The 18,046-nt window shown below is 37.1% G+C and overlaps 1 protein-coding gene across 2 annotated transcripts in view; it reads left to right on the forward strand.

Moving 5' to 3' along the window:
* LOC135221697 (protein argonaute-3-like) overlaps window positions 1-18,046 on the forward strand; it is a 699,537-nt gene that overhangs the window by 584,299 nt on the left and 97,192 nt on the right. For both annotated transcript variants that reach the window (XM_064259435.1, XM_064259437.1), the window contains one exon: window positions 3,038-3,238. In XM_064259435.1, coding sequence (XP_064115505.1) covers window positions 3,038-3,238 — 201 coding nt within the window. The remainder of the gene's footprint in view (window positions 1-3,037; window positions 3,239-18,046) is intronic.

Here is an 18,046-nt window from a genome sequence, read left to right on the forward strand (position 1 = left end):
GTTCATTGCATCAACAGAGGAGGGTCCAAATCCAAGCATGTGAATCATGTCATGATAGCCATCTTTGCATTAGCAAACAAACACAAATGGCATCTGTCTGCCACTCACCTGGCAGGAGTAAGAAATGTGATAGCGGACGCCCTGTCCCGGTCAGTTCCTCTGGAATCAGAGTGGTCTCTAGACGTCGGGTCATTCCAGTGGGTAAGCCTGAGAGTCCCAGGTCTCCAAGTGGATCTCTTCGCCTCACAAGCGAACCACAAGCTCCCTTGCTATGTGGCCCCCAACCTGGACCCTCTGGCGTATGCCACGGACGCCCTGTCGTTGGATTGGAATCAGTGGAGGAGAATTTATGTTTTTCCTCCAGTGAATCTTCTCTTGAAGGTCCTAAGCAAACTAAGGTCTTTCAAAGGGATAGTAGCTCTGATTGCACCGGACTGGCCCAAGAACAACTGGTATCCTCTTCTTCTGGAATTGGGTCTCCGACCTCAACGGATCCCCAATCCCAAGCTATCACAATCAGTACAAATGAGGACTGTGTTCGCTTCCTCAGGAACTCTCCAGACCCTAACTTTATGGACTTCATGAAGTTTGCGGCTAATAAAGATGCTGACATTGATCCACAGAATATTCTCTTCCGAGAATCAGATAAGAGAGAGTCAACCATTAGACAATATGACTCAGCTGTTAAAAAATTAGCATCTTTCTTGAGAGAATCGAACACTACAACCATGACAGTTAATTTGGCTATATCCTTTTTCAGATCCTTGTTTGAAAAAGGTTTAGCAGCTAGCACGATTACCACTCATAAATCGGCTTTGAAGAAAATCTTTCAAGTAGGTTTTCAGATAGATCTGACTGAATCTTATTTCACATCTATCCCTAAAGCCTGTGCTAGACTTAGACCTTCTCAGAGGCCTACTTCAGTTTCATGGTTCTTAAATGATGTCCTCAAACTAGCTTCAGATACTGACAACTCATCTTGTACATTCATAATGCTCCTGAGGAAGACATTATTCTTATTAAGCCTAGCCTCAGGAGCTAGAATTTCAGAACTGTCGGCTCTATCCAGGGATGCGGGTCATGTGGAATTCCTCCCATCAGGAGAAGTTCTACTTGCTCCGGATCGTAGCTTTTTAGCCAAAAATGAGGATCCTCTTGCAAGGTGGGCTCCTTGGAAGGTTATCCCACTTCCACAGGATCCTTCTCTCTGCCCAGTATCAACTCTTAGAGCCTTTCTATCTCGTACTTCTTCAAGATCCTCAGGTGCTCTCTTCATGAGAGAAAAAGGTGGTACTTTGTCAGTAAAAGGCATTAGACAGCAAATCCTTTACTTCATTAAACAAGCCAACCCTGAGTCATTCCCAAAAGCACATGATATCAGGGGAGTAGCCACCTCAATTAATTATTTTCAACATATGAACTTTGAGGATCTTAGAAAGTATACTGGATGGAAATCCCCGACAGTCTTTAAACGGCATTATTTAAAGTCCTTGGAATCTTTAAAGTTTTCAGCAGTAGCAGCGGGAAACATAGTTTCCCCTGATACTGTATAGTAGTTGTAGTATAGATCCAGGTCTCCTTTCTACCTACATCAGCCAACATGCCTCACCCTATCGCCAGGCTACTCAAATATCATAGCCTTAGCCGTTGAATCATATAGTGGATTGTCCCTTATTTTTTTTGCTAGGGGCATCCACACTTGTACTGATAATGTACTTCAGTGTACCTACCCTTATTTTTATGCTAGGGTAGGACACAATATGTTTGTATATATTCACCATTTTTTGTATTTATGATGAACTTCAGTGTACCTACCCTTATTTTTTGCTAGGGTAGGACACAATGTGTTTGTATATATTTTGCATATTTGTATTAATGATGGATTTCAGTGTACCTACCCTTATTTTTATGCTAGGGTAGGACACATGAGTTTGTATATTTTGTAATTTTGTTAAGTAAATCCCCTTTTTTCTTTATATTACATGCAGCACTGTAATTTACTGTAATTACCATTTAAGTACTTTAAGATTACTAACGTTCTATTATTTTACTGTTTAGTGTAAGTTAGTTTAAGTGCTTAGTTTGTATGCTGTAATTGATTTACTTATATTATATCCATCATTTTACACTGTTTTTCATTGTTCCTTTTTTCCCATCTTGTCTGTTTCTCTGGTACTCTTTCATAGGCCGACACGAGCTGAGCCCAGAAAAGGGATTTTGACGAAGGAAAAATCTATTTCTGGGTGATTGGCTCGTGTCGCCCTATGAAACCCCCCCTTTATGGTTTGTTTTCCCCCCCTTGCAGGACAAGATGTATTTAGCTGTTTTATTTAAGGATGTCCGCTAGGGGCGCTGCTGTCCGTGGCGTCCTCTAGTAGTAGTAGTAGAGGCTGCATCGCCCGTTGGTATCAGCTCTCTCTTGGGGGGATTCTGATAGGAAGTTCTAATTGGTGTTTGTCTCGTGGTAGTGTTCCACACTCGCCCCTATATCATACCGACACTTCTTTTTAAGAGTGAGCGAGTCAGTTTTACTGACATTTTCTTAATTTTGTTTTTCTCTGGTAATTTTAGGCTAATTTTACCTAGAAAGAATGATATTAAGGATACTTTCATAGGGCGACACGAGCCAATCACCCAGAAATAGATTTTTCCTTCGTCAAAATCCCTTTTATCACCTAAAATGATTTTTTAGCTATTATAAAGACACTTATTCATGTGTGCCTTCAAGTCCCACCAGTTGGTCCATTATTTTTAAGTTTTACATATTAATGTAAGAAGTGATGATCTAGAGAGATCTTACCTGCCTTTAACTACATCTCTCTTGTTCCTAATGCAGTAGGTTTGTATCAGTGAAAATAAAATTTTTAATTTTTATGTCACTATATTATGTTGTCATAAATATGCATATTCGTTTTAAAGTTTTATTTGATTTCTACTTCAGAATGTATATTTCTTTTTCAAAGATTTTAAGTTTTGCAATTTTCCTAACGTGTAAAAGTTTAGAATTTCTAGTTTGTTTTTGTTGTATTTTTTGCAGAAGCCTTTTGAAATCATTTTATTATGCTACTCGCCATAAGCCTCAGCGAATTATCATTTATCGAGATGGTGTAAGTGAATCCCAGTTTTTAGAAGTTCTTGCTTATGAACTAAGAGCAATGCGTGAAGCTTGTACCGCCTTGGAGGAGGGTTATGAACCTGGCATAACTTTCATTGTAGTGCAGAAAAGGCATCACACCAGGTTAGTGTGAAAATTTTTTCCCTTTTCAATAGTATTCATTTTGAAGATTTTTAGTGTAAAATATTTTCATAATGCGTTTCTCGTTATTAAACATACAGTAGAGCCCCGGACCTTGATGCTAATTCATTCCAGAAGAAGAAGCGAGATGCAATTTTGCCGAGATCTGAATGAATTTTTCCCATGAGAAATACCTGAAAATAGATTAATCTGTTCTTGACCACCAGTTTTTACCCTAACCTTGCATTTTTATTCAAAACATTACCCATAAATACACATAAATTACAATTAACCCTTTAATGCTGATTGGACGTATTGAACGTCGACGAAAATTTTCTATTGGGTGCCGAACAGACGTGCGAAACGTCGACAAAAAAAATTTCTTTCTTCTCGCACTTAAAAGCATCAGCGACACATCTCAGAAATTATTTTGTCACTTGGACATAATTTTTGCACCATTTTATATTTGCCGTTACATAAAGTTTTATATATGAAAATGTGGGCAATTTTATGTAGAATACAACAAAAAATAACTCATGGTTGTAGCTTTTATCAGTTTTGAAATATTTTCATATAATATAATGATAAGTGCCAAAATTTCAACCTTTGGTCAACTTTGACTCTACCAAAATGGTCGAAAAACGCAATTGTAAGCTAAAACTCGTATATCGTAGTAATATTCAATCATTTACCTTCATTTTACAACAAATTGCAAGTCTCTTAACACAATATTTCGATTTATGGTGAATTTATGAAAAAAACTTTTTCCTTACGTCCGCGCGGTAACTTCCGAAAAATTCAGAATTTTTTTCGTCCGATTATTGTTATGTTTGCACAGTTTTATATTAGCCATTACATAAAGTTTTATATATGGAAATGTGCACAATTTCATGTAGAATACAACCAAAAACAACCCATGGTTGTAGCTTTTATCAGTTTTGAAATATTTTCATGTAAATAATGATAAGTGCCAAGATTTCAACCTTCAGTCAACTTTGACTTGACTGAAATGATTGAAAACCACAATTGTAAGCTAAAACTCTTACATTCTAGTAATATTCAATCATTTATCTTCATTTTGCAACAAATTGGAAGTCTCTAGCACAATATTTCGATTTATGGTGAATTTTAGAAAAAACCTTTTTCTTACGTCCACGCGGTAACTGCCGTTTCGTCAGATTGTCGTAATGTTTACACAGTTTTATATTAGCCGTTAAATAAAGTTTTATCTATGAAAATGTGTGCAATTTTATGTACAATACAACAAAAATAACTCATGTTTGTAGCTTTTATCAGTTTTGAAATATTTTCATATAAATAACGATCATATAAATAACGATAAGTGACAAAATATCAACCTTCAGTCAACTTTAACTCTACTGAAATGATTAAAAAACGCAATTGTAAGCTAAAACTCTTACATTCTAGTAATATTCAATCATTTACCTTTATTTTGCAACAAATTAGAAGTCTCTAGCACAATATTTTGATTTATGGTGAATTTATGAAAAAACATTTTCCTTACGTCCGCGCGGTAACTCTTCCCAAAAAAATTATAAATTTTTTCGTCAGATTGTCGTAATGTTTGCACCATTTTAAATTAGCCGTTACATGAAGTTTTATATATGAAAATATGCGCAATTTCATGTAGAATACAACTAAAAATAACCCATGGTTGTAGCTTTTATCAATTTTGAAATATTTTCATAAAATTAACGATAAGTGCCAAAATTTCAACCTTCGGTCAACTTTGACTCGACCGAGATGGTCAAAAAACGCAATTGTAAGCTAAAACTATTGCATTCTAGTAATATTCAATCATTTAATTTAATTTTGCAACAAATTGGAAGTAATGTTTGCACCATTTTAAATTAGCCGTTACATAAAGTTTTATATATGAAAATGTGTGCAATTTCATGTAGAATACAACTAAAACAACCCATGATTGTTGCTTTTATCAGTTTTGAAATATTTTTATATAAATAACGATAAATAGAAAAAATTCGACCTTCGGTCAACTTTAACTCAACCGAAATGGTCGAAAACTGCAATTGTAAGCTACAACACTTACAGTCTAGTAATATTCAATCAATTACCTTCATTTTGCAACAAACAGGAAGTCTCTAGCCCAATATTTCGATTTATGGTGAATTTTTGCAAACGGCTTTTTTTTTACGTCCTTGCATTACGAATTCATGCATCAAATTGTGATAATATTTTCTGTGTTGCTTTGATCATTTTACAATTTGTTGTATACCAAAATCATCGCAGTGTAGTGTACAATACAACGAAAAAATAATTAACTCATTAGCTTTAACTGTTTTGCTCACAGCACGATTTGTATACAATTATATATGAAATTTTTTTTGTGCTGTCATATATTCCAATATTTATATATGATAATGATATTTTTTTTCATTTCTGATGGTTGCATACTAAACTTCAGGATATGACAAAAAAGGAGCCAAAAATGAACTCTTAATCTTGAAAATTAAGCGTGCTGTGATTTTTTGAAAAAAAACTTTTTTTCCGCTTTGGCGCTCACTCGGCATTTAAGGGTTAAATAAGTTCAGTACACCCTTTTTTTCATTCTTAAATATATACGTACTGTAGTAAAATAATGCTAGGCTAGATATGTATAGTATGTACTGTAAGGGGTAGGCCTAATTATTGTTGCTAATAATAAGACATTGAAAATCAAGTTTAATTCTTACAGGAATTTAATAAAATATTAAAAAAAAGGCAAATTATGTTATCATAAACTAGAAAAATTGCCTAAGTTACGTTGCTAGCTATTGGCCGTGAGCAGCTGTGTACAGATGTAAACAAACTTTCATACAGTCTACTGGAATGCATACAAAATAACTTTAAAATCTCTCAGTACTCGTTATATTAAGTATTTTCTCATGAAATACCCTTGTAAAACAGGGGCACTTTTCATAGACGCTTTGTGCTTTATAATATGACTTTATCGGCGGAGTAATACCCGTTGGAAGTAGATCCTCATAAATGTATTCCTTTAAAAATGGAAAGAATCCCTATATTAAGGATAACCGGGAAGCTATTGATATTGCAAAACCCTTTACGTAATTTGTTTGATTATAAAATATTACCAAGAAAATATTGCCCCTTAGTAAACAACAAGACTCAAAGTCCAGCACGACTGGGAACTACGAATTATGAGCATCGTAACTTTCGTAAGTCAAGCATGACTGGGAATTATGTACGAATAATGATCAGACTGTAAAATGGTTTGGTAGGCAAAAGCGTGGTCTGAAACTAACAATAAACACACATGTAGCACTTTTTTAAAATCTACTACATTTATAAATAAATGCGTAAAACCAGCTTTCCTTCATAAATTATGTTCCATTTGACATCTAAAGACAGTGATCATGTTGGTAAAATGAAATCAGCTGATATTTTAAGAACGTAATCAAAACCAGAATGCAAATGGCAGATTGTTCTGTTCGTATTATAATTTGATAATGTGGTAATAAACATGCAATGTGATTAGGTACAGTAAAACAAGGGTTTTATTAAAATGAACATTATTCTCAATACACAAATATTATCTTCTCTCTCATATTCCCAGTTTTTAAATTATGGATGAACCCATCTTTGTTAATTTACAAGAAAGTACATCTAAATTACACATCTTCTACCTGCCAAGTGTCATGGCAATGAAGATATCAATAGTACTCAATCAGCCGAGCTTTTGAGAATGTAAGCAAAATCGAATGCAAATGACAGTGTTAAACTCTGTGAAATACCTTTAACTTTTTTAAATTCTCATTTTCTTTAGAAAATATTTATGGTTAGACTTATAGACCTTTTCGATTTTTAGAATTATGGATAGAGATCCTGCACCTGTAACAAAGTGAGAACTTGCTCATCCTAACATCTAATTATGGTAATTATCCACAGTAATTGCTGTAATTGGTTGTTTTGTATCAAAAGTTGTATCACTAGTGATTCACTTGAATAACATATGGTTTTTACCATTATTAGGTTACAAATGTTTTGTTTACAGTGCCAATAGTTGTGACTGTAGCCAACTATTGATACAACTATCGACACTTCAAGGGTTAGTCTGTCATTAAAAATCTTACAGGATTTTAAGGTTGTCACAGAATGCCTCTTACATTATAATTTTTAATAATCTTAAGTTCAATTGTGGTTCTTACCGTTTTCCTCACCAAATGAGTGTGGGAACACGTGTTAGTGGTGACTGACCAAACCACTTTTGTTTACAGAAATCACATGATTCATTGGGTCAGATTCCGGATTTTTGTTTTAGCTCAGATGCAACATTTACTCAAAATTTTCCATTGAAATCCGATTATTTCAAGTTCTAATACGATCAAGGTCCAGGTCTCTACTGTAGTACTATACTTTTGTCTGTGCAACACATGTATTTGAATTTAAGCACTACTTGACTTTTCATGAATTTTCTAACATTTCTTTTGAAATTTTTTATGATGACGTACTTTATAGTCATTCTTATCCTTGTGGTAATTACAGTATGTATAATTTTAATTGTGGAACTTACCCAGTAATTATATAGCTAAGAGTTTCACTCATCCGGCAGTTAAATTCAGAAATTCAAAGGTTGTACCGATTTTTTGTTTTTGTTTTGGCTAGGTAACAATGCCCCGTCTACTTTCAGGGAAAAGAGAGGAACCACTTGACAAAGAGCTCAGTTTGTTTCTGCTGGCTGATGGCTATAGATTGGTTGTCGGCTGCAGTTAATTCTGGAATTCTTGACTTTTCCTGTTGTTTACATGGCAATTGGTGAAGTACTTTTCATAGTGTTGGTTGATTCAGCGATATCTGGTTAGTGTTAGATTCCTGTTATTTAGAGAACTTGATAGTTATTGACTTTGTTTGCCTACCTGACTCTCTGTTGTGACATGTTGGACTCTAGTGTTTCTAACATTAGGTATTGTGCAAAAGGATGTAATACTAGGTTGACCTGGCTTGCAGCAGACAAGTATGTTCTTGGGATTTAAGATGTAAGGATTGTGTTGATTGGGACAAAGGAACTTGGAGGAGCTTAGAGTCTAATTTAAAAAAATTAGATAGAGATAGAAAGAGAAAGGATTTAGCTAGAGCTAATTCAAAATCAACTAAGCAGGGATCGTTAAATTTTAAATCGGATTCAAGTGTTCCTGTTACATATTTCTCTAGCCCCACTTCCCAGTTCTCTTGCTGTACCACCTCAAATTTCAGGCTCCCACACTTCCAATCCCAACTGTATCATCAGCCTCAAATAAAGGCTTGAAAAGTGCTTTTTGCTGTTAGTACAGATTATGGAGCAGCTTAGTTCATCAGTGAAAGTCCTGATGGACAAAGCTAAAAGTGATAGTGCAGTGTTAGTGGAGGAGGTGGCTGTTCATCCCATTGACTCTCCTAGGCAAAGGTCATTGGCATACTCGCCAAAATTTGGGAGGAGTCAAACTGGTAGCCCAAGGGAGGTTGGTAGGGTCTGCCCATAAGCAGTCGCCTCTAGAGGTTCCTGTCAGAAGGTCTAGAGAACTACGCCCATCTTGCAGCGTTTGGGACAGTCTGGAGCATTTTTCTTCTGATTGCTTCTCAGAGGTGGATGCTCTCCCAGCACCCAAGACTCCTCGTAGTTTGACAGTCCCTCAGTAGGTGTCAGTGCTTTCTTCGGCTCCTACAGCTCCTGAGGCGCCTGTGCTGTTGGAAGCAGTCAAGCACCCATCAGCGCCAGAACCCTCTACAGTCAACATGCACCAGGTAGCTCCCACTTCCTTGGAGTCACATCAAGATGCAGTTGCTCCTGAGCACCCATTGCCACCTCCAGCTCCTGGAGTTCCCTTTGTTTCCACTGAAGTGGACCCTATTCAGCTGAAGCTGGACAGTATTTTGGCCTTGCTTAGTAAAGCTCCAACAACATCTCAAGCTCCCACATTGGCTCAGGCACCAGTAGTAGTTAGGATGCATCAAATGCCCATAGGTGTGTGTGTGTGTGGGGGGGGGGGGCTTCTTCTTCTTGGCTACAACTCCTTTGTTACCCACGTCAATTTTAGTGATGGATATGCCCTCAGCGGCTTCCTTGAACCTACCGAAAACGGTCCTTTCTTCTTTGGCAAAGAAGACCTAGAATCTTGCCTAGGGAAGGTGCGGGAGACTCGATGGAAGAATGTTTTGCCAATAATTGGACAAACCTTCTTGGCTTTTTTTTTTGTCAATGAAACAGTTCATCCACTTTGGCAGAATGTGTATCAGTCCCCTGCAGTTCTTTTTGAAAGCGAGCTGAAACAGTAAGGTTCTTCCAGCTTCGTATGTGTTTCCAGTGATGGGAGAAATAAAGAAGGACCTCCTTTCGTGGAACTCCGAGGAGAGACTTTTGCAAGAAAAATCTCTTTTTCCGTTGATCCCCAACCTGAACTTCTCAGAATTGTCAGGCACTGGGCTGGGGAGCTCTTTTAGAGAAGAAAGAAGTGTCAGGGATATGGTACCAAGAACAGAAGTAGTTACATATAAATGTGAAGGAGCTAAAGGCTGTGCATTTAGGCCTTCAGTCCTTCTTGCAAGAAGTGAGAAACAATACGATTGTGGTCCACTCGGATAATACAACAGTGCTCTCTTACATAGGAAAGCAAAGAGGGACTCAGTCTTTCTCTCTGTATGAGCTGGCAAGAGATCTTCTCTGGGCAGACCAGAACAACACCCAGATAATTACCAGGTTCATCCAATGAAGGATCAATGTATTAGTGGATGAATTGTGCCATCGGGGACAAGTCCTCTTGATGGAATGGACCTTGGATCCCCTGGTCTGTTGAGACCTGTGGCAGCTTTGGGGAAAGCCCATTTGCCACTTCCCAAAACCATCGTCTTCCTAAGACTGGCTAACTTATAGAAAACAGTCGTAATAAGTGGTGAAGAATAAAAATGAGCAGATGTAACATGCGTAGTTCCTCAGGGTTTTGTGCTTGGCCCTCTTATTTTTTATTTACATTAATGTAGGCTTAACTAGCAGGATAGCCAAATTTGCAGATGACACCAAACTACAGTGGTACCTCGAGATACGAAAGGCTCATCTTACGAAAAACTCGAGATACGAAAGCCAATACGAAAAATTTAACGGCTCTACATACGAAAAGTTTTCAAGATACGAAAGGTTTCTGAAAGTCTGAGATTCGCCCGGATAACAATTTTGAAAATCGTGCCGCGCGCCGCCATCTTAGTATACTAGTAGACTCGCCACCATCCTCCTGCTCTCCCATTGGTTCCTGATGCTAGTCGCGGCCATAAAATCCTTCTCTCCTATTGGCCAGCGTCCCTCCCATCATGCATCTACTATATACACGTGGTGGCGTGGCTCGGCCACTCGGTACCAGCATTGTTATAGTACGCACGCGGTATTCGTTTTTTGGATCGTCAATGTGTATGTAATACTAATATTTAAAAAAAAAAGTGACCAAGATCTCTCACATGGGATAAGTGATCAAGGTCTCGCTCATGGGATAACTGGAAACTTTGCAAGGTTGGTAGAATCTCCACTCCCTGCTGAACAGAGGGTGTAGACCAATCATTTACATCATGCATACCAGTATGTAGTGTACGTATAATCAAGGCACTTCAGTTTATGTTGAAGGTTAGCAGCTGAACATTCAGTACCCAAATCAGTTGCAGAGAGAGCATTTGGTTGAACAGGGTTTTGATGGACACCAGGGCCAACAGAGTAATGAGGTGCAAAAATAGAAAGTTGAAAAAAAAAAAAAAAAAAAAAAAACCTACGTAAAGTAAAAAAAAGTAAAAAAAAAAAAAAAAACAAAAAAAAAAAGTTAAAAATAAAAAAAAGAAGAAAAAACGGCAGAAATTAAAGCAGCTTTTCATAAAGTGCAATCATTTGTAGAAGACACCCCCCGAAAAGGCTCACACAGGAACATTGTGAAAAAGTACGTAGGCAGAAGCAATCTTCCTTGGATAGTTACGTATGTACGTAGCCTCACTCGAAAGGTAAGCTTCCACATTTTACGTTACAGTAATAATATTTCTTGTACACTAATATACACTTTATTTACAGGTTTTGCATTCTTAGTCTTAATTTAGGTATTGAATGGTCCAAATTGTTGTAGTATTTCATTGTTTATAGGTCAATTTAGCTTTATTATGAAATTTAATGGGGTGTTTTTGGAGGGCTTGGAACGAATTAGCCATTTTACATGTAAAATGTGGTCCAAGATACGAAAACTTCATGATACGAAGGGCGCCTCGGAACGGATTAATTTCGTATCTCGAGGTACTACTGTAGGTGTAAATGCAGCAGACCCAGATACAGTGGAAAGTTTAAGAAAGGATCTAATAAAAATAGGAGTGGTAAAAAAAGATGGCAAATGCCTTTTAACCTGGATAAGTGTAAAGTGTTACCCTCATGCCAGCTACATGCTGCTTGGGAATGACATAAATAGTGTAGAACAAGAGAAGGGCCTTGGAGGCATTATTACCAAGGACTTAAAATTCACAAAACAGTGCATAAAAGCTGAAGGAAGGTACAGAAACTAATGGGATACATAAAGAGGCAGTTGAAATACAGAAACAAGGAAAGGGTGCTACAGCTCTACGCATCCATAATTAGACCTCATTTTGAATATGCAGTAATTTTGGTACCAACACTAAGAAAGGACATAAATATATTATAAGGGGTACAAGCAAGTGCCACAAAGTTAATTCCATCCATCAGGCAAATAGGTTACCAAAGACGACCAGAGAGCCTGAACATGTATAGCTTAGAAACACGACGATTGCGAAGACAGCTAACAGAAACATTTAAAATACAGAAAGACATAACAAAAGTAGACCATAACCTATTTTTATTAAACAAAATCAGACAAGAAATAATGGATGGAAACTAGAACTGAAGAGATAAGACAAATCCCATCGTAAGATATCAGAAAGCTAGACAAAATCATTAGTACACTGTGAATGAGCAGTGAAACCTGCTCCCAGAGATAAGTGAGCATGCGATGTTTCCTCAGATGGACTAACAAGTCTTTGAGACATCCTGATCCTTGTAACTCCTCTGTATAGTTTGCCAGTCCCAGATCCTCAGGCCTGGACAGTAGACACTTTTCTCTTAGACTGGTTGAACAAAGATCTTTATGCCTTTCCGCCATTTAGTTTGATATGGCAGGTGCTAAACAAGATTCTTTCAGATGAGAATGTATCCCTAATTCTGATAGCTCGTTCTGGCTCCCTAACTCTGTTAGCTCCTTTCTGGCTGTCAAAGGAATGGTTTCCTGATGTCATCAACCACCTAGTGAACTTCCCAAGGCTGCTTCCTCCAAAGAGGCAGCTTCTCAGACAACCAGACTTTCAAGAGGTTCCACCAAGGCCTGTCTACTCTGGCCCGGCCAGGCTTCAAACTGTCAAGAAGCTCCTTAGAAAGAAAGGATTTTATAAGGCGGCTGCAGAGACAGTTGCTAGATGCAGAAGGCAGTCCTCTAATGATGTCTATTAGAATAAATTGAGGATCTCCAGAGTGTGGTGCAGGAGCTCCAATGTCTCCTCTTCTCAGACCACTGTGGCCCTGTTACGGATCGCAAAACTGCCCAGGTTCTTTATTACAATAAACAAAAGGATTCAACACCAACAATTGAAACTTGGGATACAAAAATAGAAAGAAACTCAAACAGAACACAAGTGTATTTACAAGCTTATTAACAAAGATAAATGCAGAATGGTTTCTCATATTTACATAACAAAATTAAATATGACAATATGTGAAAAGGGGCAAACAGTGCAGTAATGAAATACTTGCTGGCCAGTTTTGCAGCTGTTGAGAACAGAGCTCAAAGCGAGGGCTTCACAAAAGGGGTCAGTAGAAACTTCAGACGGCTTCTTATCTTCATACTACAGGAAGGAATGCCTTAGTCTTGAAACTTGAAGGGCTGGTTACTCCTCAAAACCACTTGTAGGACGTTTCCTCTCTGAAAGGGTTACTCAACGTCAGGATCTCTCTCTCTCTTTCCGACTTTATTTCTGTTCCCACTTCTCTTGTTTGTCCTCTTTCTCTTTTATCCTTCTCTTATTTCTGATGATCTGATTTTCTCTACTTCCTCAGAGTCCTATGTATATTCGTCGATCTCGGGGCGGGGCTGAAAGGGAGGAGCATAACCAGCGAATGTCACCGTCCCTCGACAGGAACTTTATAGAAGACTTTTGACGAAATGTTACGTCATATTCAAAATGCGGCGTTTCTAACGACGGCCGTGTGCTGGAGTTCCACAAACACCAAAGTATTCTTGAACAATCATGGGAACAGATGCCTCAAACAAAACATGTACGGGAATGCCTCCTTGCTGCAGACCTACTCGAAGAAGATACATTTTCCTTTCCTTTAATATATGTTTCTTCGCTATAGAGCGATTACCATGATATTTTTTTTTTAAAGAGAAACAAGAATCAAACAACTGGGGAACAATTCTGCATAAAGCTTTAACTCAGTTAAACATCCACACTTCTCAATTCATTCACCCAACTGTGCAAAAATAGAAAACAGTCATCAGGCTACTCATTCCAAAAAATCTCTAGAGAGGCTATCAGCTATAACATTATCCTTTCCCTTTATATGAACTATCTTCAGGTTATAGTCTTGTAATTCTTAACTCCAACGCATTAGACGTTTATTCTTATTCTTAAACCTTTCCAAATAAACTAACGGATTATGATCAGTATATACAGTTAAAAGAGAACTACTACATACATAAATCTCAATGTTGCAAAGCTGTAACTAAACTAAACAATCCCTTTTCAATAGTTGAATCATTCTGCTGCGCTTTATTCAGTTTCTTGGAATAATAGGCAACTGGATGTTTCATTCCTTTCACTTCTTGAAACAAAACCCCTCCTACGCCAATATCACTGGCATCGATCTAAATTAAATTCCTTATCAAAATCAGGTAACAATAGAATTGGCTCGTGAATCATTATAGCCTTTTAACTTGTTGAAAGCTTGTACACACGCGCCATCAGATACGAAACTGTGTCCTTCCTCTGAGAAATTTGGTGGAAATCTACGGAAATACAAAACCATTCCGAGAAATCTCACGGCCTGTTTTTTAGTTGTCGGGATTGGGAAATTTACAATAGCTTCTATGTTCCAATCTTTCGGACAGATTTTACCAAGATCTACTTTGTCCTAAATGAGTAATAGAGGCTTTCCCAAATTCACATTTTCTTAGATTAAGAATGAGATTCGCTTCTGTAAGGGCTTCCAAGACTCTTGCTAAAATCCTTACATGATCCTCCCAAGTCTGAGAATATCACAAGATCATCAAGTACATGACACAGTTGTTGATGCCATTTAAAACTTTATTCATTAACCTTTGGAAAATTGGAAGGTACTGGTTGCGTTCTTCAAGCCAAAAGCCATAACTTTGGGCTCGAAACTTCCTTTTTCACTAGAACTACCAGGGAATTCCATTCACTCTCACTAGGTACTATCAAATCATTATCTAGCATGTAACTAATTTCCTTCCTCACAAATTTTGCTTTTTCTGGACTCAGATGATATGGACTTTGCCTAATGGGTTTTGTGTCCTGCAACTCAATATCGTGTTCTAAAATATTGGTTAGACCTAGTTTGTCACTAATAGTTTCAGGATAATTCACTAAAACGTTTTGTATTTCCCTCAATTTTTCCTTTTCTAAACTCTGATTAAAAACTTTGAAATTCTTAAGCACCTAGGAGTTTTTCTCAAAACTAATTTCTTTGTGTGACACTGTTACTACAGGTATGGGGCGTTCGTTATATTTCTTGAGCAAGTTTACACGCAGCCACTTTGCTGTACTCTTACCCATATCAATTAAATAATTTAGATTTCCCCTCTTTTCTAAAATTGGAAAAGGACCTTCGAACTTATTTGATAAAGAGGGACCTTTTATCTGGACTAATAATAAAACTTTATCTCCCACACAAAAACTTCTCTCTTTTGCTCGAAGATCATGTTTCCTTTTAGTTTCCCCTTGGCTGTCACTTTTGTATGCCTTCGCTAGTTGCCAGGCATCTCTTAAATTGTTTTTATAATACTCTAGATTAGTTATGTAGTACTCTGTAGCTTCTTTAAGCATTAAATTACATTTTAACATGTCCAAAAGGACCTTTAGCAGTGTGACCGAAAAGCAGCTCGAAAGGACTAAATCCTGTAGTGTTGTTCGGTGCTAACCATAAAGCTAACAAAACAAAAGGTAACTTTTCTTCCCAGTCATGTTCAAAGTTATTACACAGTTTTTGTAAACAACTCTTTAACGTTTGGTAAAACCGGGGTGATAAGGTGTGGAAGTTATGAGAATACCTAACTCTTTCATTCTATCCCTGAAATATTTGGATACAAAATTACTGCCATTATCACTCTGTATTAGACGAGGCAGACCAAACTTAGAAAAATAATCTAACAAGTGTTTAGCTACGGTCCTTGTGTTGCAGCTTCTTATGGGTATCGCCTCTGAATAGCTAGTTAGTCTATCAATGATTGTTAACAGATATATACTCCCTCCCTTACTTCTATAAGCAACGGTCCGACCATATAGATAACTACATTCTCAAGAGGTTCGCCTACTGAAGGAATATTACACAACGGAGCTCTGGGAATTACTTGATTCAGTTTTCCGGCAATTTGGCATTCATGACAACTTAAAACATACCTCTTCATGCCACTTCTCATTTTAGGCCAATAGTACACCTTACTAATACACCTGAAAGTTTTATTTACTCCCAAATGTCCTTGCTCATCTTGCGCTAACTTCAAAACTAGTTCACGAAGCTTCCTAGGAACCACTTATTGTTCGGTGATCTCCTCTTTGCTACCTGACTTAGGACAAACATAATGATACAGAACTTCGTCTTTTAAACAAAATGTTTCCTTACACACATTATCAGGATCATCATCCAGCTCACATTAAAAAATTCGGGTTTGTGTCTCATCCTCTCTGAAACTTGACTAGCTGATCCTTATTCAAAAGGTTAGTGCCTAATTCATCACAGTAACTATTACTTGATTCCACTACATCGACTACGTTATTCTCGATAGCTATGCTTTTGATTTGGCTATCACTGTAACCACAGATAGAGTCAGGTCTCTCAGCCACACTCTTGCCAAGATCAACCTCGCCACCTCTATCACACTCATTCAAATCCACGACCAAACTATGACAGTAGTCTATATCTGTATCTAAACCTGACCTAGTTACTACTATTTCAGGCACTGAAATCTCTCACAACAGGATTCACATACAGTATGGTCCCCAATTATGCGAGAATTTGGTCGATCCACGGCCTTGCAGAATTGGAAATTCACATATTTCCATTAGGGCCAAGGCAAACGGCAACTTACCCAGTCAAACTTTTTTTTCTACTACTCATTTTCATTGCTTTCTGTGTACTATACTGTAATTTTTTCTAATATGAAATTGTTCTTGTGGATAAATAAAAAATTAAAAAGGTACTAATAACTTGAAAAAGTTTAAAATTACACACAGGATGGTGAAAACTCCCACACATAAACAATGCCACCATTGGGTGTAAGTGCACTGTATGATAGTCATTTCCTTCAAAAAACCTATTGGATGGAATTTCCTCTACCTATCCTCTGCCAAAAAAACCCTTCAAACTCCTCTATCTCATCCTCCATGAAGTGCTCTTCAGCTGAAGGAAGGCATTGTGAACCGTTTCGGGGTACTGGTGGATCATGCATCTTCACTCCCATTAGGCCTAACAAACTTGGTTGCGTGCGCCTGTCTCAGTTTCTTTGTCTGGCAAGTTCACTATGTAATCATTTTCATATAAATTTATTCTACGATAAAAAAGAACATGAAAATTCAAAATTTGATATGAAATTACAATTTCTTAAAAAGAAATTATAAAAATTCAAAATTCAACATGAAATTACAAGTTTCTTGAAAAGTTTAGATCGAATGATTCTCTCTCTCTCTCTCTCTCTCTCTCTCTCTCTCTCTCTCTCTCTCTCTCTCTCTCTCTCTCTCTCTTTCAAAAATTCAAAATTTGATATGAAATTACAATTTCTTAAAAGAAAAAAAATTTAAAATTCAACATGAAATGACAGTCTCTTGAAAAGTTTAGATCAAACGATTTTCTCTCTCTCTCTCTCTCTCTCTCTCTCTCTCTCTCTCTCTCTCTCTCTCTCTCTCTCTCTCTCAAACACATCTGCTTCTCTGTTAATCACTTTTACTACTAATTTTCATCAAAACCTATTTCAACAATAGAAAAAAAAAGATCAAATGCCAAAAGTTAGTCAAAACAAGTTAACCAAGAAAAAAAAATTCTTACTTCATTCAGCAATGATGGATTTCAGTTGTCGACTGCTGCCAAAATGGAAGTTGTTCCTTCCTTCATCTTTAACCCTCTTACGCCGAAGGGCTATAATAAAAATCGTCTCCTGTATGCTGAGGGGGTCTCGGAGTGAGCGCCGAAGCGGAAAAAATATTTTTTTCAAAAAAATCCCAGTGCGCTTAGTTTTCAAGATTAAGAGTTAATTTTTGGCTCCTTTTTTTGTTTTTGCCTGAGTTTAGTATGCAACCATCAGAAATGAAAAAAAAGTATAATTATCATGTATAAATAATACAATATATGATAGCGCGAAAACAAAATTTCATATATAATTGTATTCAAATTGCGCTGTGAGCAAAACGGTTAAAGCTAACGAGTTAATTTTTTTCGTTGTATTGTACACTAAATTGCAATCAGTTAATTTTTTCGTTGTATTGTACACTAAATTGCAATCATTTTGGTATATAACACATTGTAAAACGATCAAAGCAACA

This window comes from Macrobrachium nipponense, chromosome 3 (assembly GCF_015104395.2).
Source record: "Macrobrachium nipponense isolate FS-2020 chromosome 3, ASM1510439v2, whole genome shotgun sequence".
In the NCBI taxonomy this organism is placed as follows: Eukaryota; Metazoa; Arthropoda; class Malacostraca; order Decapoda; family Palaemonidae; genus Macrobrachium; species Macrobrachium nipponense.